Source organism: Thunnus albacares, chromosome 14 (genome assembly GCF_914725855.1).
Source record: "Thunnus albacares chromosome 14, fThuAlb1.1, whole genome shotgun sequence".
Lineage (NCBI taxonomy): Eukaryota > Metazoa > Chordata > Actinopteri > Scombriformes > Scombridae > Thunnus > Thunnus albacares.
In genome coordinates, this window is record NC_058119.1 from 13,638,628 (window position 1) to 13,660,758 (window position 22,131).

The 22,131-nt window shown below is 40.1% G+C and overlaps 3 protein-coding genes across 4 annotated transcripts; 2 read left to right on the forward strand and 1 right to left on the reverse strand.

Moving 5' to 3' along the window:
• Positions 1 to 38: 38 nt before the first annotated feature.
• LOC122996837 (dual specificity phosphatase 29) lies at positions 39 to 3,552 on the forward strand. Its single transcript, XM_044372586.1, has 4 exons — positions 39 to 521; positions 1,789 to 1,976; positions 2,061 to 2,284; positions 2,390 to 3,552. Exons 2-4 carry the CDS (start codon positions 1,798 to 1,800, stop codon positions 2,623 to 2,625), a joined length of 639 nt encoding a protein of 212 aa, XP_044228521.1. The 5' UTR covers positions 39 to 521; positions 1,789 to 1,797; the 3' UTR covers positions 2,626 to 3,552.
• Positions 3,553 to 4,201: 649 nt separating this feature from the next.
• adka (adenosine kinase a) lies at positions 4,202 to 14,572 on the reverse strand. Of its 2 annotated transcripts, none has more exons than XM_044372587.1 (11): positions 14,394 to 14,572; positions 11,409 to 11,483; positions 10,158 to 10,211; positions 7,886 to 7,964; positions 7,594 to 7,766; positions 7,383 to 7,491; positions 7,011 to 7,181; positions 6,880 to 6,915; positions 6,658 to 6,772; positions 6,468 to 6,554; positions 4,202 to 6,362 (listed from the first exon to the last, which is right to left on the reverse strand). In XM_044372587.1, the coding sequence occupies exons 1-11, from the start codon at positions 14,483 to 14,485 to the stop codon at positions 6,238 to 6,240; spliced, it is 1,116 nt and encodes a 371-aa protein (XP_044228522.1). In that variant the 5' UTR covers positions 14,486 to 14,572; the 3' UTR covers positions 4,202 to 6,237. The 2 variants fall into 2 exon arrangements, with proteins under 2 accessions (XP_044228522.1, XP_044228523.1); XM_044372588.1 differs by lacking the exon at positions 14,394 to 14,572 and adding an exon at positions 12,864 to 13,745.
• Positions 14,573 to 16,165: 1,593 nt separating this feature from the next.
• Positions 16,166 to 21,672, forward strand: ap3m1 (adaptor related protein complex 3 subunit mu 1). Its single transcript, XM_044373554.1, has 9 exons — positions 16,166 to 16,686; positions 17,062 to 17,339; positions 18,642 to 18,813; positions 18,941 to 19,078; positions 19,232 to 19,317; positions 19,446 to 19,579; positions 19,922 to 20,129; positions 20,268 to 20,412; positions 20,590 to 21,672. Exons 2-9 carry the CDS (start codon positions 17,067 to 17,069, stop codon positions 20,688 to 20,690), a joined length of 1,257 nt encoding a protein of 418 aa, XP_044229489.1. The 5' UTR covers positions 16,166 to 16,686; positions 17,062 to 17,066; the 3' UTR covers positions 20,691 to 21,672.
• Positions 21,673 to 22,131: the final 459 nt, after the last annotated feature.

A 22,131-nucleotide genomic window follows, 5' to 3' on the forward strand; every position in this document is an offset into this window, starting at 1 on the left:
GCTTCAAGTTTCCAGAAATAACTCTGCAGTGACAAATGCAAACTGTTCCTCACACCTGTCCACACATAAGTGAGATTCTTATAATGTCAATGATGCAAAACTCCACTCTTACTATACTTTTTGTTTTGTTTTATTAGCATTGTGTCACATGATTTTAGTGCGTTGCTTTACCATACAAGCTAAAGGAAAGTAATCTTTGTCACATTAGCGCTCTGAGATTAAATCAGAGAAGCTGTGAGAAAGCAGCTGTGTGTGTGTGTGTGTGTGTGTGTCACGTTGTTGAGGTCAGGTGATGTAGCCCAGCTGCCTAAAAATATCATCTTAAACAGAGCATGAGAGAGCAGTTACCATCCCTGATCTGTATTTCAGCCTTCATGCCCACTGTGGAGGGAGGTCTCCGACGATACACACACACACAAACACACACACACACACACATGTCCACTAAGGAGACACTGAGCTGTCGGTCTGCAGTCCTGCTCAGTGAGGGATCCCAAACTCCAAACAGTTAAAAGAAAGAGGTAGGTTATTTTTTCTACCATAGTACTTCATTATATTAATAATAATGTAAAGCAGATTAACATCGAGCAAACTGTTATTCTGTAAGACATAAACAATCACAAGCAGATCAGATACACCTGAACACTCACGTCCACCTGTAGCACATCCTCCTGTGACATTACAACCGTTACAACACTGTTTTACTCAAAACTGCTCAGTCTGAGAATGATGTGCGTTGAGAGTTTGGTGTGAAAATGACAGAAAGTGCAGCAGATAGAGTAGGTTGTAAAAAATGAAACTAAGATCCAATATCCAATAATGGGCATAAATTTATTAGTTAATAAAGGTGAGTGTATAATAAGTATAATGAATAAAGTGTGTATAATATACTGTAAGTGAGCAATAAATAGAATGATTAATCAAATACTTTGCAAATAAATTAGTCATTTCATCAATACATGTCTCAAATTAGAAATGTAGTGAGGATTTATGAACATATACATAAAAAATAAAAACATTGATGAATACATAACTGGAATGCAATAGATTCATTAATATCTTGTAAATTATGCAATTTGATAAATTTGGCAATGCATTTCTTAAAAAGAAAAATATATTTACATAGATTTTCAAAGAGCAAATAAATGGAGGTTCTTTATCAGTTTGTGTGTTTTGTTTTACTCACAAGTTCCACACACTATTTCGTTTGTGTCCTCTATTATCATTTAGGTGGAGTTCAAAACTGTATTGATCTGTTGTGGCATTATTTAACAATAAGTCTCACTACTGCCTGACTTGAACTTGTTTGAGGTGGCTTTTAAAGAAGTGACATCTGCTCACCATGGAGAGCTCTTGTTACATCTGATCAGCAATAAAGCAATAAAGTCCCAGAGCGCCACATAAAGGACAACGACAAACGTGGTGAAATGCATGTGTGACACCAACTGCTTAATCAAAATCTATTTCCTTTTAAAATCAGTACTTCTTCATGTATTGCGAATTCTGTCATTATTTGCCCTTTATAAACCTGTATTTAAAATCCTTCAAATCCCCATAAATGTATCTGTGTTTAGAGGAATTAACTAATTTAATATAAGTTAATGGATGCATTATAATAAATCCATTTGCAAATCTCTCTAGATCCTCCATACATGGGTAGCATATAATTAACGGTCACTGGTGTTTAGGTGTTTTGTATATCAGTCTATACAGCTGTGGATCAGATATTCAGCCTCTCAACTCTTTATAATGTGTTACACTGTGTGTGTTTTGTTTCCTGGTCAGCAGAGGTGAACCATGTCCTCTTGTGAGGTGAAATCCAGAGGAAAAAACCCGTACACGGCGGTTCAGGTGGACCCAGACAGCGATTATATCACACCAGGAACATTAGACCTGGAGCAGCTGTTCTGGACGGGCACTGGTGCTCAATACGCACACGTCAACCAAGTGTGGCCTGGTGTTTTCATCGGGGATGAGTGAGTAGATGCACACTCGCCTTTTAAACTCGCCAGCTGTGTCAAAATCCATGATGACAGCTTCATATTGTGTGTGTGAAACAGGAAGACGGCTCTGGAGCGGCCTGGCCTGAGGGATTTGGGTATTACACATGTCCTGAATGCAGCGGAGGGGAAGTGGAATAATGTGCTGACTGGTGCTGATTATTACGCCGACATGGACATCCAGTACTATGGTGTTGAAGCTGATGACAAACCCACCTTCAACATCTCCCAGTACTTCTGCTCTGCAACCCAGTTCATCCACGAGGCCCTCAGTCACCCACAGAGTGAGTCTTGGAGGAGAAGATGGGCAAGTGTTATTATCAAAACTTGTAAAACCATTCTCTCTTATACGCTTCACTGTTGTATGTTTCTATATTATTTTGCTCTAGACAAGGTGCTGGTTCACTGTGTGATGGGTCGCAGCAGGTCGGCGTCCCTGGTTTTGGCATACCTGATGATGAGACACAACTTGACTGTGGTGGATGCTATTGAGCACGTGCGACAGCGCCGTTGCATCCTGCCCAATCACGGCTTCCTAAAACAACTCAGAGCTCTGGACATCGCACTGCAAGAGGAGAAACTGCGACAAAAAAGACAGACTCAGGATATAAATAATGTACAATAGATACATAACTTATGAGCGTTGCTTTTACTTACTTTTCATTTCATCTCAGGTATAAAAGTGTTATTAAAAATGTTCTAACTGTTGTATAATCAAAATGTTTATTCATAAATATGCCAGGTCTGACTTTTTAAAGACACTGTTAGTGAACAACAAATCTCATTGTGTTCATGAAGTGAAGGATGAGATCTTTTGCATTTATTGCCTCATCTGGATTAGGGAATGAGAGAAATGTTAAAGCCAATTCAAATATTGATCTGAATGAACTGATCATGTCTAGACTGGATGAAGCAATGTCTCATCTCTGCTTCAGTTTCCAGCAGCAAAGTTGTGTCTGGTTCATTTGTAGAAGGAAAAAAAAAGTGATATTGACCAAACTGTGGTTTAACACGCTGATGTTTCCTCAGATCTGCCTCCAAACTGCATCGTCTTACATCTAAAAACCAAATAGTCATTTCAGACCAGCAAGAAATGACCCTTCTTAACATGCAGATTATACATTATTACGAAAGCTGAATAGTGGATTTGTATGACATTTTAAAAATCATACTTTTATGCTTTATTGATGTCTTACTGTCTGACTTAGCAAAGAGATGATTACACTAATAGTGTGTATCATCACTTTCAATCATCCAAAGACTTTTAAAAAGTAGATTTCAGTATGCATAAAATCTGCAAATTGTATGTATACTGTGAGTGTATTAACTGTTGGCAGAATGCATTTTTTTTTAGAGCTGCAGCCTTTGACCTTACTTGTGTTATTATCTTACACTTTTGGGAGATCTACTGTATTATATAGAGTCATAAATGATTAAGTGAATTTTGATCAGACATCTATGTAATAATAAAGGAAAGCCAGTCAAGTTGCAGTTTACATCCATGTCTGTCCAGACTCATAACATTTGAAGTGAAAACTTTGAAGGAATTTAATAAAAGATATGAAGTTTTTTCTTGTATGTGTTCACATGCTTGACCAATAAAACTGATTCTGATACAACACAAAGTTGTAGCCATGATAGTAAACAATGCTTCAGATATGGATGTTGCTTTAAAGAAGCTACAAATTGTAAAACATGGGTGCTTCACACACATCTTCAACCTGGCAGCACAGAAGATCTAAACAATCACCACAGTTTCAAGGTGAACACCCAAGATTAGTGTCACCAATTCAGCATCTGACCAAATGTGAAATATGGTCACAATCTTCCCTTCTGTTCCTGAGTTATAGAGTTGAATAACGGCCAGAAGTGTTTTTGCAGAACATTAGGATGTCACAGTGAAGGTGACCTTTGACCTTTTAGATATAAAATGTCATCACTTCATTTAACATTTTATCTTATTAGACATTTGTGTTTTGTGAGGTTTGACCACCAAAGTCTAATCAGTTCATCCTTGAGTCCAAGTGGACGTTTTTGCCAAATTTGAAGACATTGCCCCCAGGTGTTCCTGAGATATTGCGTTAACAAGAATGGGAAGGACGGACGGACAACCTGAAAACATAATACCTCCAGCCGTGGCTGTCACCGGTGCAGAGGCATAAAGAAAAGAAAAAAAAAATCAATGAGAGAGACCACAGAGATCAACCTTGTAAGTTTTATTTGTCAGTGTTAGACATCATGGTCTAGCACAGAGATGGGCAACTTCAGTGATTCTGGGACCAGAAGGAAAAGGTCACATAAGGCTTTTTGGTGTATCTGAACATACAAAAAACAGACTATTTAATGGAGGGACAATATGCATTATGGTAGATTTGCAAGTTTCAAAACATCTCTTGTAATCCTCAGATATCCACATGTATTTCTTGTCCATTATTGTAACATTTTAAGGACACTCCTATATTCAGGATAGTTGTATTCAAGTATTGAATGATGTGCTGACCACAATTTAACACAGTAATGTATATACAGATAGTTTGAAATGTTAAACCCAATATCATAAGTGTAGGAAATGTGCAGATGCACATTCTTGGACCTGAATTTAGTTCATGTTTTTGTCCCCTCCCTCCCATTTAATTTGTCTTTTCAATTAGTAGCTGTTGCCAGCACCGCTCAACAAAAATATTAAAATCTGATTAGGGGAAATTGTTTAAATAAAATGAATGTAACATAAACAAATATGGTCCATTTATATCTGATTTAGCACAGCTGACAATCCTGATGTTGGGTTACAAACAAAATCACAGAAAAGGTCAGCAATAATCCTCACTGTATTCCTGACAGAGAACATTAAAAAATAGTCATGTATTTCCAACAATACCAGTTGGTGTACATGCATTTTAGAGGTGTCGTGTGTCTGTCTACATCCCCATGAGCCACCAGTTGCCCATCAGTAGTCTAGCTTGCAAGTTTCTCAGCGCAGACAAATGTGGGTTCATAAAACCTGTAGGCCTCTGCTCATCAAGTCTTCAAATTTTGTAACAATTGTAGAGAAAGAAAAAAGGCACTAGCAGCTCAAATAAACTGTTGGACGTCAGACATGGTAACATCATCGACACGGTGAAGCTGACCATTAATGGTGATCACAGGACTTGGTGGGCAGAGGCCTGAACACATTTAATAAACCTAAGTCAAAACCCAGTATATGGCTGGACCGCTAGAGGGCTTTTAATCTAAAATAACAGATACAGGAAGTGGCGACACATGGAGACACCTGGCTGAGGGGACTGATGAAGCTACATCATTGAAGACTGACCAATGGTGTAGCTTCATCACTCAATAGTGTAACATCATCACTCAATTGACCAATCGTGTGACTTCATCACTCAATGGTGTAACTTTATCACTCCATCAGTGACTCTGTAACAGACTTTCACGTTTATAGGGCTGAGCCCTGCGGTCCAGCCAAAAAGTGTGCGCTTAAAGGAAAAACATTTGGTTTCATAACTGGCCTGTTAAATTAAATCTAAATACATGACTCATAATCAGAACAGATTAAAACAAAAGCTTAAAATAAATCATTCCTGCATATTTCAATGCAGTATCCAAACCCTCCCTTGACAGTGATATCTTATTCTTTAGTCCTTTGTTTGTGTATGCGTCCTCCCGTCGTGGAATTAGCCTCCTGTGCTTTGATTCTATCTCCGAGGGGAAGAAACATCAGACTTGTGAGATGTCAACACGAGTGCTCGCAGCAGTCTGATGTGTATTGGTGCATCCAGATGCCGACAGTGACAGAGCCAAAAAAAATATTTAAAAAACAATCCAAAAAAAAAAAAAAAAAAAAAAAAATCATACCAACTATCCATGAAAACAAGATTTCCAATTAAGATCCTTTTGTAAAGTAAAATTATTCCATCCTGTGGTGTTATTATGACTCCTTATCGGTATCATTTATATTTAAACTGACTGACCCCCCTGAACCTATTGGCTGCATGGTCCTCTAGCGGCCCCAAGTGGACGACACAGAGACAGGCACACACGTCAGAAAGTACCCAATGAACAATTTGTGAGAGATGACGTGTGAATGGTTTGAAAAATAACATGGACGGGTTGCTGATGGGGCTACAAGAATTGAAGGTAGAATTTGTAGAAAACAGTGGAAATTATGGGTCAGAGTTGTGTAGAGGCAGGGTGGGTTATGAGGTTTCAGGCTGAAGAAAAAGTTGTACAGAAGTCCTCAGTTGAAGTCGGGCTTCTCTGGGAAGGTGCAACCTGCTCGTCTGATGATGACGTTGGCAGCGTAGTGAGCCGCCTTCACGCACTGATCCAGCGGTTTCTCCTGGACCAGCTCAGACAGGAAACCTGCATCGCAGAGGGAAAACTTCTCAACAAAAGTTGCAGGAAACAAAAAGGGGAGACACGATGTAACCTAGAAATGTATCAAATGCCAACACAGGAAGGACTTACCTCCTACAAAGGCATCACCTGCACCGTTTGTGTCCACAATGTCCTTGGGATCAATCTTCAGCACAGGGAAAGTCTCGACTTTGTCACCTGAGCACACAGAAGAAGAATTATACCTCTAACAGAGAATGAGACAGGATGAGAAATAAGTGTAACATGAGGAGGCAAATAAAGAAAAACTAGAAAATCTTACCTGTGGCCATAGCCGTTTCACTCTTTCCTTGAGTCAACACGACAATCCTCTGTCTCTTTTTGTTTTCTTTGGGCAAAGCCTGGGCCTTTTTGGCAATTTCCTTAATGTCCTTCGTCTACAGAAAAAATAAGCATTAACACAATCAGTTGTCAATGCACAAAATACATGAAAAAGCAGCACAAATCATGTGCAAAAGCTAAATGAGATTGTGCATCTACTCACATCGAAATTTTGCTCTTTAGCGAACGCAGCTGCCTCCTGGAGAACAAAAAGATTAATGTTTTACCCAGAGTGATGCGCTAATCATCAACATCTGCGACATCTAAAAAATTTACAGTGAAAGTCTGTCTTACCGTCTCATTGCCGAACAGCACATCAACGTAGGGCATGACCTGCATGAGGTTGTCCTTGAAGAACTGGCAGATGAAGGGTGCAGAGAGGTTCAGGCAGAACAGCTTGTTATTTTCGGATGCGTGCTTCGCCACTTTCAGGATGGACTCCAGAGAGACAGTCAAGAAGAATCCCTGGAAGCAAACGGTGACATTGGGTCAAGAATGATCTGTTTTTTATATTGTGATGAATGATATTCAGTGAGGTCTTGGACAGAAAATGCACACGTGTCTGGAAATTCCCCTGTGGGTCCTCTGATGGTTATCCGTGGGTACAAAGGTGACAGGACAAGACATGAGTTGACCTGAATATCTTAAGTAGGTACTTCTACTCACAGCAATATAGTAGACTTTAGCTTTTTCCACCAGCTTCCAGTTTTCTTCCAGGTCTAGATGTTTATCTTTCTTATAACAGTTAGCAGCAGCTAGGTTAGCAACCAGAGACCTGAGAGAAGGAAACAAAAAAGAAAAAAATTAGATGAAGAGTTACAGACAGATGAGATCTTAATGAGTAACATACAGTATGGTTATAATTTTAATCATCCACCTGTTATCTCCGGTGATACAAGCGGCACATGTCCCTGTGGGCTCTTTATCTTGCTCGTAGTAGTGGGCATCGATGTGGGCTTCCTTGGCCTTCTGCTTCAGGATCTCTCCAAACTTGTCTTTGCCAATGCAGCCAAAGAATGTTCCCACGTTATGGGGTTCTTGGATCATCCACTACAGACAGCAAGAGCAGCTTTTATCAGCAGATGTCAACAGTTACAGTAAAAATCACACAAAGCTTTGATGTGGTGACAGAAGAGGACGGTGATGAGTTTGTGATGTAAACATCTGACCTGAGCAATCTTTATGGAGTTCTGTGTGGCTCCTCCAGCGTGGTACTCGACTTTGAATTTCTTTACTATCTCCTCAAATCTACACACAGACACATAAACTCATGTAATTCACATTATTCATCTGTCCTAAGGAAGATTCAATGTCATGCAGTGAGTATGTTCACATGAGGCATAAATTATCTTTCTGGCTGAGTGCTGGAAAATACAATCACTGTTGCAACGCTTCAATCCTCACAACACACTGAAGGCCTGTCTACAAAAGAGTTCAGCCATGTTTTTAGTTGTCCATCTAACACACATCTGAAACTCTTTAATTTCAACCAAACAGTCTGTCTTTACAGGTCGCACTATGGCGAACATTTTACTTGCACTTCATGCCATCTTTTTAGGTTTCAGGTGTTTTTTTTCTTCCATTTCAATCAACTGAATTAAATGCAGGTGACCTACACAGCAGTACTGTGCCTGAATGCATCATGTGTGGACACTGATGGAGGACTGAAGCTGGAGCTCCACTAATGTGCTGCTTACACTGCAAAGCCTGTGTAGACACTGTTTATCTATTATAACTGGACACTGAACATAAATCATTTTTCTGTGTTGAGCAAACCGTGTCTACTTATTCTTAGCTAGAGATATAACCTGCTTTAAATAATTTATCACACATTCAAAAATTGTTTGCAGTGGATTATTATATTACACAGGTGTTCCTTTTATTGTCATGGCCCCCCGTGTGGTGTGCACGGTGCTGGATGTAGTTTTGGGTTGACCAGCCTTATTTCTTCCAGGTAAAATATAAAACACATGCACGACTGATCATTTGTTACACTATTTGAACCATTTACGTCCATTACATAACACAATAACTGAAGCAGCACTTTATGTTCCGCTTAGAGCTAAAGCATCTCTAATTTGCCATGTTATGCAATCTAAATATAGCAGCCACATCAACCTACACACAGATATGTGTTTGTGTGGTTTATGCGAGTGTTAGAGACAGTGTGTTCAAATGGATCATTGGGAACTATAACAGTCCCACTGCTGTTAAAGGTCCTGAGACTGAGCCAGAGGTTGCTGTGAGAGACATCTGGGGGAAGGACAGAAAAATGGAGCTGGGGAGGGGGTGAAGGGTGATTGTCTTTTCAAGAAATTAGCTTGTTTTTCTTTTTTGTTTACAGTCTGTTGTGTGCCTTTAGTATTTTCATGAGGGAGAAATCATCCCTCTGAGCACTAAAACAAGAAAGTGGCTCAAATACAGGCAGACAAATTGACATTTGTCATGTGTGGACTTTCACCATTTCACAACTGTGCAATTATAACACAGGCACTTATTTTATCTTCTGTCACATATTTGAAAGGTAAACAGTAAAAATACAGTGTTCACATCACATAATAATCTACCAGCAATGTGTGCTTGCAAGTATGTGATTGGCCACAGCAGTACCTTATTGGATGACCAGCGTTGTGGTAAAAGTTGAGCCTGGTTCAATATTCTTGTGAAATGATTCTGCATTTCTTTGCCAGACACCCCCCGCTGCCCCATGACTCACCTCATTCAAGTGAAGGAGAGGGCTGTGTTTTTGCACTCGGGGCTCAAGTTGGTCTTAAGGCGGCCTTACACCTTCATACATAGAAACTGGTTTCCCTACCAACACATCGTTCACCCGCTCAGCTCCTGAAGCAATGGCTGACTCTTAAATTAACATATATAATCTGGATATAGACATGTTATTTTCTTTAGTGGTTGCATAATAGTTGGCTCCAATTTTTAAACAATAGGCTATATGAAAGATCAGTTGCAGTAATACTCTGACTGTAAAATAACTGAAAATCTTTGATTTAAAGACCTTAAAAATTAGAAATACTAAAAGGAATACATGCCATCCCTCACATAACAATTGAGAGTCAGTATGACCTCCTCTCACGCACACAACTTTCTTATCTCCTGCTGTTAAATGTTTGCTTTCTGGCTCTTGTCTCAAAGGGATGGGGAGGTGAAGTGTCCTGGTTTGCTATTGGCTGAGACTGGTTCTGTGCTGGATCTGCTGCTCTGTCATTGGCTGTCTATAAAGGAACAGAGGTCAATCGTGGTGATTTCTGGTGTGTGCCTGTTTTGACTGGACGAATCCAGAACAGAGAGGAGCAAACTCAGTGTGAATTCAGACGTAACAACTTTCTACAAACCCTGTTACAAGATGTGCTAGACACATGTGTAAGAGCTCTACCACAACCTGTATTCTAAAAAATGTTGCAATATACTGTTGGATATACGAACAGCGCTTTGTGTTTGTCTTCTGCCAGGATCTGATCGTTGGGCTTCAAGGTATACCTGCAAATAATTAAAAAGAGGAAAAAAAAGAGGAGTCAGTTTCTCCAAGTCATTGAAAACAAATACATTACTAAACCCTGCTGATCCAGGATCTGGCTTATGTTTATCTGGATAAGAATTGTGTAGTGCTGCCAAAAGTGTTGTTCATGCCTAAGGGAAATCACAGAAACTCTTTGTTACTACCTTACACCATCTGAACACTCGGTCCAAATCATACCAATATGTTAGTCAGTATCCTGAACAGAGTCTAGTTTCCTCGAAAGTCAAAGGCAGGTTGGGGATTAAGGTGCAGTATTAGTCCTGCTTTATTTTGTGACTGAATTAGAATTGTGGTTGGCTGATTTAGCTCTAATCCAGGAGTTTACGCAAGGGGTTTGAGGGTGGACTCTGAACTGGGACCCATAGGAGCCCTTTGCCCTGGTCACTACAGTGTAACAAAGCTCGGACAGACAGAAGAAAACTGTCTGTCCAACAGTGCTGATGACTGATGGCTGGCACTATTTCAAAGAATACAAAGTAAATAAACAAGATAATGAATCTCTTGATTATTGCAATGGACATGATCAAAATCCTATGACTTCTTCTAAAACAAGGAGAACTGTTGAGTCACACATTGAGTTTCTTGTGCTTTGTTCATCTCGATAATAATACAATGTGAATATGATGATAAACAGGCATTGACTGTTCATCTCGCTCAGCCAGGACAGCACATTCAGTACCACCTTCAGTAATGTAATAATACTCTTATTTCATTTGCTGTGCTCTTTCATATTATCTTCAATGATCAACTTACATCACAGAACCTCTTTTGCTTATGATCAGCTGGTTGCTGGATTGACCTCACTGACACCAAATGTCTGTTTCTCGTTTGATCTGGTGGTGACGTGGCTTTATGGAGATATTAGAGCAGCAAAAAGATGTTCTCATGCTCCACGTCTTTTACAAACAGAGCTCATACACCTCTGGAATAAATATTAATTCATTATTATTGTTTTTCTCCTTCTGTGTATGTAACTCTTGGGTACACTTAAATGTTGATTTTCAGTATGTGCTAAAAATGAACTGTTGAGGAGCCAGTTTGTGCTAACTCTGTTGTAGTTTACACCCTCTCTGAGCTTTATTCAGCCAATCAGAAACAACCATTGATGACAGAACATTTAGGTGACAATAATTATATTTCAGTGTGTCAGTGCTTACTTGTCCAAGAAGTCCTTGTCCACCACAGCACAGATGTCCAGTAAGGGGTTTCCCATCCCAAAGAGTGAATTAGGGCTGAAACATAAAGACTAAATTTTAAAACAAAAAACAACACAGTCCTAAAAGGCTGGGGTTAACATGACAGCATGAAATACTTTTAATTTTCTTTACAGCTCTATATAAATTTAAAGTTTTCATCACATTAACACAGCTGGCATGACAGTCATAACAGGAACACCTTGCCATGATGTCTTTACTTTCTGAAACTGTTCTTAATAGTTAAACTATATTTGAAATGAGTAATAGATTCACTCCGGTAAGTTGATTCATTACAAGAGCAGACAGCCCTCGTTTCAGAACTCATTTTAAGAAAGGCAGATATATGTTTGCTCTCTCTTCTGAGTGTGCTGAGTTTTTAAAACCGGTGCTTATTAAATTTGCAAAACCCACAGGTTTTGTTTCCATGTGACTTCAAATCACATGATTCCTAAAACCTTGAGCTCACACAGAAAGAAAAGCAGAAATAGTACGTGCCTGAGAGAAAATTCAGAAACATAGATGACTCATCAACAAATATCACAAAATTATATGAATGTGGTCGATGATGAGGACCCAGTTAGCCACGTGTGTGTAAGCGCGTAATGACATTCACAGCAAGGCAACATCAGGACAGCAGCAGCCTGTGTGTCTCTGTTTGTGCATTGTGTCCTTTCCTGGGGCAACAACTGAGCAGAAGATTTAATATCATAGCAAACTGTAGTCTTGTGATGCCAAAAACCATTTCAAATCATCATAAGCAGCATTACCACCACTGGTGCTCAACAAAATGAGACTAAAAAGAGCCTCCGAGCCTTATGTCAATACATAACCAGGAACTTATATATCAGTAAGCAATACAGTTACCCGTCTACAACTCTCTTTCTGTTTGTTTTTCTGTAAGCAAACACTGAACAATGCGTGTATGACACGGCAAAAACACAAAGAGTTTGTAGTAGCATGAGATCTGTGTCTTGGCGTTGTCTTCTCGCCTGCATGCTAGCCCTTGATGTCACCACAATATTGTCAGTGTTTTCTGGGAACAACCCAGATGGAGCAAGTCTTTGAACACAGCCCCTAACAGAAAACACACTCCACATGAACATGTGCTGACATATTTTCCCATGTTCTCCCCACACTCGCCTGGGGGCAGGATTTAATGCACCAAGATGAAGCAACGTGGATGAGTGGCTTTTAAAAAAAGCAGAGAGGGGGAAATGAAGTTACCCAACACACAATGACTTATCTCTAAAAACTAGAAAAGGCATCCACCCAGGAGATGCCACACCCTTACTATCATTTCTCACAGCACATACATCTGCCAGTATGCACTCAAGATGATCACTGGGCTTGTGCAGCCACTTACACTAAACCATCCTTGCCTTTAGATCAATTCTCTGTAGGTCAACGTGGTCTTACCTTGCAGCAGACATGATGTCTCTCTCTCTCTGTACCAGCTAGAAGTCGACAGACCTGTTGAGCAACCTAAAACCAGCTCAGAAAGAGCTAAGCATTCAAAAACTTCACAATTTCAGCTCAGTGTGCGGGGTAGATCGATTTTCCCCTGCAACCACAGCTCCTCCTACTGTGGACTGACTGATTGGTGGCATCTGGAGGAGGAAGGGCCAGGACAGTCTGTCTCTGTCTGGCGATTGGCTTGTCATGCCGGCTCTAGCCTCAAACCACTCACTATTCTGAAGCTAAATCACATCGTGAGAAGCGTGCTGATTATTAGAGGCTGCTGAGATACTATGATATAACAGCAGATTTCTTCGGGGCTAGACAAGGAAAGCCACTGAGACAGAGTTATTCAAGAAGAAAAAAACGAAAACCAAAACATTGCATATTCAAGACCACGTGACTACTCTGCAAATCGTTGTTTTGAGAGCTGGTTCAGGACGGTTCAGGCAAGCTTCCTCTGCAATGACCGCAATACAAAACAGCGGAGCAATCCTCGGCATTGAATAGCTAGTTATTGATAGGGCAGGCGGAGTGCCAAGATCAGTCCAAGTATTTCTTTCTGCACATTTTAAACATGCAGCAGGAGCAGCTGATGGTCACGTTGAAGTCACCCCGGCACACCCATCTACAACTACACCTCAGCAGCCTGTTACACCAGCTGTGTGTAAGTTCAAACTTAGCCTTAGATATAACATAAATTATCACTAAGTTGTTGATTTATGCTTTACTAAAAATAAAAGCGGTTGCACCACGGAGATAAGTTACAACACAACTCTAACAACTAAATAGGGTAGGTGGAAATCATAAAATGTCACAGAATTATAATCAATAATAGTAAAACAGTAGTTTTAATACCACACAGGATCATTTTTTCATTAACTGCATGCTATTCTGCAACGGTAATCCAGGAGACATAATGTATTGATATATTTCAATGTCGACCTAGCTTACCACCATGTGCTACGATGCCAAGCAGCTCATGCTAGCCAGAAAGCTAATGCGCACGGTAACCATGACGATGAAACTCTATCTTTGTTCGTTGATTGGCCAGTTTGCCTTAGTTATAATTTTATGTCCAAACTAGTAACGTTAAGATTATGCCCAAAGTACTCGTGGTGCGACCAATGTTAGTAGCGGATTTAGTTACAAACTAAGCCTCTAGTGTCGACTTTACACTGTAACTTAAGAGAGAACTTACACATGGCTGGTGCAGCAGGGCTACAGACGCGGTTAGCTGCAGGTGAAAAGATAGGAGCCGCTAATGCATCAAAACATTTCGCACCGCCCCCCTCTCCCCACACCACAGACATTCAATGATCTCAAGGCACCAAAAACCGTCCAACCTCACCATTTCATGCACACATGCATGCTTGTAACACTGTAAACTGAATATTATTCGCACACATTAGCAATTACTTAAACAACTTGGAGCGCTGTCGTGTCTCCTTTGCTTCCCTTAGCTTTTTTTCCCCTTCAGCTTTCGGTCACCTTAGTTTCGCTGGAGACTTTTTGGTCGGAGACTCCGTCTTCTCCTCCTCTGAAAGTTTGAGTTTCTTTGCTTTTGGTTCGTCTGAAGCCATGGCTGACTGAGCAGAGCACGTTGCAACCACCTTACACCGGTGTGAAAAATGCGGCCGTGTTAGCAAATGAGTGCGAGTTTATTTACCCTGAGTGAAGCCTTGTAGGCTGTGGGACGTGCCCTGGGAGCTCCACCAATCAAAAGCCTCACGTGAAGGTTCGCTCGAAACGTGGCCGGCCTCTTTTATAACAAACTCATAAAACTTCTTGTTTAAAGACTTCAAAGCTGCACTAACCGATATTTATACACGAACGTCATAACTAAAGTATAACAAGTTTATTTGCTCCTAACGATAAACTAGATAGTTATCTGATCAATATTTTGTACATGTCATTTCATTCTCCTCAAAAACCTGTGCCAGCTCTTCTCAGAATATATTTTACATGTTTTATAGTTAATGTCTTTCTTTCTCTTTTATATTATTAAGGATTACTTTGTTTTGTGTTAATATTTTTGACTGTTATGCACAACACCAAGGCAAATTCCTTGTATTTGCAAACCTACTTAGCAATAAAATCTGATTTTTATTCTAATTATCACCCAACTGTGTCATTCTGCTCAGCTCTTTGCAGCATTTTAGTGTCCCTCGGCCCTTGTTTTGGTTTTATGGCCTACATTTTTACTGTTTTGGTTCATACTCATGCTTTCCAGTATTTTCAGCCACAACAGGTAGCTATTTCCCATGAAAAAACTTAAAATAAACCCACTGTACATTGCCAAGCACTACAGGGCAGAGAAATAAAATAAACAACCAGCTGGTGAATATGGTCTTCTGATACTTGGCTGCTGCTCTCACCATACCGCACCTATAAAAACACTGGGGATGCAGCCATCTCTCTTTACGCACCTAAAATCTGCAACACTTTACCAGCAGAAATTAAAGAGGTGACGTCAGTAAGCACGTTTAAAAGCCAAGTAAAAACCTAACTACAAAAACCAGCCTTCCATTAATCTCCTCCCTAACATTAACTTTCCTAAACTTAAAAATAGCATAGCTGCTAAACAGGCAAATTGCCCCAAGGACAGTGAACATTGGACATTCGCCAAGTGGACAGAAATTATCCAAGTTTACCTGAAAAAAGGCAAAGCTGTTTATACATAGAAATGGGTAGGATGTGGTGCACACTGTCTTTTTTGCTCTACTTAAAGGATGGGTTCACAGTTTTTCAGCTCTGTCTTAAACAACAGTTAGGTGCCCAAATGCACACTAAAATAGTTTTTTCTTGCTGTAATCATTCCTCCTGTTCATGCTGACCATTAGAAGATCCCTTCATAATGCACTTACAATGTAAGTGGACCAAAATCCAGTTTTTCTGTGGAAAAATGTCTTTAAAAGTTTATCTGAATCTAATATGAAGCTTGAGTCATATCAAGCAGATATCTTTCAACAGTCTTTTTAGTGCCAAAGTCCCTCTTTTTATCACTGTATCTCGACCAGAGGGAATTTTATGCTTAAAAGACCATAAATGGGGCAGATATCCACTTGGTATGAGTAACTCAGACCGTTGAAGCCTCATAAAAGCTTCAGATAAACTTTTAAATGCACAAAATGGCTGTGTGGACACACTGAAGATTCCCCATCACTTACATTGAAATAGCATTTGAAGGGGATCTTTTAATAGCCAGTATGAACAGGAAGAATGATTACAGTGAGGAAAACCTCTTTCAGTGTTCATATGGGTACCTGACTGTTGTTTTGAGACAGACTTGTACCAGGTCAGAACCATATCTTTGATGGATCTAAAGTTGGGATTCTTAGTGTAGCACATTGCCATGAATGTTTCAATAAGTGAAACCTGACACAGGGATTTAAGTATGTGGTTTACAAGGAAGTGAAAATTTTTGGCATTTTGAGAGGAGATGCCGCAGAAAAACCTGTAAGACGAGACTCAGGGCAACAAAAGCTCTAAGCTGAAAGCTGCCCGTAGATGCTGCCTGACAAAAAATCCCGAAACTTTGCTCCGAAAGCAAATATCAAGTTGACATCAGAGTTGCTTGGCATTTAAACCATCGAGAAAATATTTCGATACTTCACGAATAGTATTTGAGTCTCATTGTTTCGATTTATCGATTTGCTCTCGTGACTTCGGTGTGTTTACGTGTGCACGTAACGTTAACTGCTGCCGTCTGCTCAACGACTCGGTCACTTCTGCCATATTGGCATCAAGTCATATTCTTGGCAGAATCAAGTGGAGTAAGCAGGTAAAACTTTTAACTTAACTTGTACATCACCTTCAATCCAGCGTTGTTATGTCACTGTTAGGTCTATTGTTCTATCATTTATTGCATTTGTTTTAACAGCAGATAGTAAAAATGTCTGAATCTGTAAACATTTAACTTACCTGAGGTTGAAGTTAGTTTGACAGACTGATAGTGGAAAAATGTTGACATCAAGTGACACTATATTACATTCACACTGCATTATTTTAATTTATGCACTAACAAATGATTCCTGAATTAATCTGTCTGTGTCTGTGTCTCTCTGTCTCCCTCTCTGTCTGACTGTCTGTGTTTGTCTGTGCACTCCTAACAACAACAACAACAACAACAACAATAACAATCTTCTCATTGTTGCAGCTGAGATGATCCACAGTCTGTTCCTGGTTAATCACTCGGGAGACATCTTCCTGGAGAAACACTGGAAAAGTGTCATCAGCCGGAGTGTGTGTGATTACTTTTTCGAGGCGAAGGAGAAGGCCGTGGAGCCGGAGAATGTGCCCCCAGTCCTGCAGACCCCACACCACTACCTCATCAGCATATACAGGGGCAAGCTGTTCTTCCTCTCTGTCATCCAGACCGAAGTCCCTCCACTGTTTGTCATTGAGTTCCTGCACAGAGTGGCAGACACTTTTCAGGTGTGACAAAGCTCCGTGTTCATCTCGATAAAGAATATATAATGCAAAGTGCTCATTGTCCTGAATAACCTCATCAGATTGTGTATTTGCTCGAGTATTTCCATTTGATGCTACTTTATACTTCCACTCCACCACATTTCAGAGGGAAATATTGTACTTCCTGCTCCACTACATTTATTTTCAGATGAAGATTTGACACAATGGATAATATAACAAGCTTTTATAAAAAAAACACATTGTTAAAGATGAAACCAGTGGTTTCCAATCTTTTTGGTTTTTGACATCTTACAAAAAGCAGTGTGTAGTCGGGGTCACATTTCAGATGTCTATGAGTTGTTAACCACTCCACCAAATAGTGATTTTTCCCTGTGAACCTCTCACATGGCTTCATTTCAGTAAATCTTTAAATGATCCAATATTTCACCAAAAATCAAAGATTGGAGAAAAAGTCCAAAAACTGAAAACAGATGTGTTTTTTAAGAACTTTGCCTTTTCTTCTTTCCTCTCCCAGTCAGTGTCTCCCAGTGTTAAACAAGGCAGATCCAGTGGTGAACATATCTGTGTGTCCTCAATGTGCCCAAAGTGCACCGAGGGTGCCAAGTAGCTGCAGTGGCTGTTTTTATAGAGCTGTATTCTTGCATTAATGCATTATACAAAGGAAATGGAGGAGCTACTCACAGCCACAAAGTGTTAAAACAAATTGTATAGGCGTATGTATTAGGCGATCAATAGAAAATTAATCACCAACTATTTGATAGTGGCCAAAATTCTCAGGTTCCAGCTTGTGTGAATATTTTCAGGTTTCTTTAATCCTCTATGATTGTAAACTGAATATCTTTGGATTGTGGACTGTTGGTCAGGACTAAAAAATTTCAGGTTGAGACATTTTGGGTTGCATCTTGGGGTTTGGGAAACATCAATTGACATTTTTCACCATTTGCCCTAAAATTGCAGATGGTCTCACTGTGTGACGTTTATGCATCAGTCCAAAGTTGTAGTTTGACTGACATCTGTGGTCACATTTATTGCATTATTTCCTGTTAGAGCAAAACGGTACATTGTACAAGTGCATTGATTTGTTGTTTACTTACAGCAGAAACTATATACCATGAAAATGAGTATATCATACTGTATACATTAAGTATGTTGAATGGAATTGGGAGTTTGGGTCTTACTGGAAATATTTCCTGATTGTATTCCAAATCCCAAAGATAAATCATGCACTGACAAATCCACTCAGACTTTCTACAACATTTTGCATGTGTCAGTCGTTTGGAGTTAAACTGATCTTGTTGTTAACAGGACTACTTTGGAGAATGCTCAGAAGGCGTAATCAAAGACAACGTGGTGATCGTGTATGAGCTGTTGGAAGAGATGCTGGACAATGGCTTTCCGCTGGCAACCGAGTCCAACGTCCTCAAAGAGATGATCAGGCCTCCCACCATCCTGCGATCAGTCGTCAATACACTCACAGGTAAACAGAATAAACTCTGACTTGAACCACCCTTCATCTACTTGTCTCTAAACCCAGTTTTAAATCCTATTACTTATGTTTATGTGTACATTTTACACTTAAAACTTTTTTTTTTTGAGTTTTCCAGGAAGTAGTAATGTCGGAGACACGCTGCCAACTGGTCAATTGTCCAATATCCCCTGGAGGCGGGCTGGTGTTAAATACACCAATAATGAGGCATATTTTGATGTAATAGAGGAAATTGATGCCATTCTGGACAAATCAGGTACGAACTTGCTTGATCACCATAGTTGAAGAGTTTGTCAATGGCAGTAAGACAAAAATTGACCTACAGTGAAGGTTTCTGGATAGGAAGGTTATATAGATGGATTACTTTTTTCTCATTTTCTCATCTACTTTGTCTTTCATTCATGTTCAGGTACGACCGTATTTGCAGAGATCCAGGGTGTAATTGAAGCCTGCGTGAGGCTCACTGGGATGCCTGACCTCACTCTGTCCTTTATGGTGGGTCCCGCTCCTCTTCACAGTTTACCTGTTTTTTATGTGTGTGTGTGTGTGGTTTTTATGTGTATGTGTGATGGTGTGTGTGTGTGTGTGTGTCCGCTCACGTTGTCGTCGTTTTTTGATGACAGAATCCTCGTCTTCTCGATGATGTGAGTTTTCACCCGTGTGTGCGGTTTAAGCGCTGGGAGTCAGAGCGAGTCCTCTCTTTCATCCCGCCAGACGGAAACTTCACGCTCATGAGCTATCACGTCAGCTCTCAAAAGTAAGAACAGGCAGCACTCTGTCTTGTTTATAATTAAATTGAAAAAATGTTGTCTGTTAATCACATCCAGACTTGTGCTTCTTGTGACAACGAGCAGGAATTTGGTTACCTTAACATTTTTAAATGAACCCTTATCAGTTTATGTATAATCATGAGGGGTAATCAAGATCTTCTAGCAACAATAAAACCTTTGTCCTGTTGTTTTCTTGGGGTTTCAGTTCAGAGGAGTGGATTCAAATTCTGGTTTCATTTCCTCAATAAGGATTTCACAATCTTCACTTCACTTCATAAACATGAGCTGCAAAGCCCGCTGTTAACTGTCAATGCTGTTTCCTCCCTCAGTGTCGTGGCCATGCCGGTTTACGTGAAGCAGAACATCAGTTTCTTTGAGACGGGATCTTGCGGTCGCCTGGACATCACGATCGGACCCAAGCAGACCATGGGGAAGACGGTGGAGGGCTTGATGGTCACCATCCACATGCCTAAAGCTGTGCTCAGCGCCAACCTCACAGCCACACAGGGAAACTACACCTACGACCTTGCTACCAAGGTAACCGCTCACAGGATAGTCCAAAGTATGACCTAAGCAGCTGTATAGTGAAGCAACTGATGGTTTTAAAGAGACAATAGGATTCTGTTTTATTGTTTTATTGTTTTTTTTTAATTATGCCTGTCCATGCTTTGGTAGGTTTTGGTTTGGGATATCGGGAAACTGAACCCTCAGAAGCTTCCTAACCTGCGAGGTAGTCTGAGTATGCAGTCAGGAGCCCCCAAACCTGAAGATAACCCCTCACTCAACATTGACCTGAAGATACAGCAGCTGGCCATATCAGGTAACCCTCACCGCATGACCTCTGTAATCTTTTAAATGAGCCTTGGTACCCAGCTCAAAGTCCAGGTACTTAACTAGTGTTCTCTGTTTGCCTCACTGTCCAACTGTAATGATCCAAGCAGCAATAACAGTGATTTCTGTGATAATGTTTGGATTGAAACTGTCCCCTCTGTTACAGGTCTTAAAGTGAGTCGTCTTGACATGTACGGAGAGAAGTACAAACCATTTAAAGGGGTCAAATATTTGACTAAAGCAGGGAAATTCCAAGTGCGGACCTGAAGTGTGTCCATCAGAGGCCAAAGGTCAACAATCCAATGTGCCAAATACGGGGCACAGTCAGCTCTCCAAGAAGTCTTACATATCCTGCAGCTCGTTGTTATTAATGAACCATTTTGCATTCTAACAGTTATTTATTATGTGTTTGGCATTACATATAAATGAGTGGATGTTATTTGTGGCCTGTAAAGGGAAGCCTTAACAATTAATGTGATCTTATTAGTTTCCAGTTTAAATGTGTTGCATTCCTCTTTCTTTTTGGACTATTTCATAACATTTTTTTTCTTTTTTGTTTTTGTCTAACACCTTCTGAGTGTTGCCTAAGGGGAATATTTGGGTTTGAAAAGGGACACTCGCAGCTCACAGCCTACACACTCACAAGCTCCCCATTACAACACCTTGCTCCTCACTAAACCACCACACCTGGGAAAACTTACTTGCATGTTGCCTGTGAGTAAGCAGCCAAGCCTTTAAAAAAAACAAACTTTTTGCATATTATGATATAAGGTAGCCAGTTTTTTACTTATATATTTGTTTATTTTTGAAAAATCTAACGTATCTTGAATAGCTGCAGTGTGTCTTGAGACACTGCGCAGGTATTTTTGCACACATTCACTCTATAATGTGGCCTTGTAAAGTTAAAGTGCTTTGTAAAGCACACTACAGCACAATCTGTGTCTTTTGGTGGATGAAAATATGTTATATCTATGGTACCTAGTTTGCCCCAAGTGATATCTGCACACCAAGCTGACTGTTCCTGCTGAAGGATCAGGACTTGTCATCAGTGTACAATTGGCTGTGGGGCCAAATACAAGCACTCACTTAGAAATCTGCAAGATCCTCACATAATCTTGAATGCAACTTCTTTACTCAGCACAGCAATTGCACAATCAATTATCCACGTGGAAGATACTACTTAAAGCTCTTGTATGAAGTTGAATCTTTATTTCTGTGTATGAGATGTCTTATAAAAGCTTTAAAATGACTTGTTTGTGTGTGTTTTATTTAGCCAAGCTAGCATTGTGGCTGTATGACTGGTAGTGTTGGTCTTTTGGCCAGTCTGCCACTTCAGTCCAGACTGAAATATCTCAACAAATATTGAATGGATTGCCATGAAATTTTGTACATTTTTGACATTTGTGGTTCCCAGAGGTTGAAAGCCTCCATTTTGGTCAGTGACTTTTCACCAAGTGCCACCAGCTGCTCAAAGTTTTCAGTTATCCAGTGAAACATCTCAAAATCTACTTGGTGGATCGGCACAAAAATTTACACACATTCTTGGTTCCCAGAGGATGTTTCCTAAAGTCTCAGATGATCCATCCAGCAGGTCTACTTGTATGGTTCAAGGTGTAATATCTCAAAAACTATTGGATGAGTTGCCATGAAACTTGTACAGACATTCATGTTCCCCGTCAGGATGAATTGTCACAGGTCAGGTTTTCAA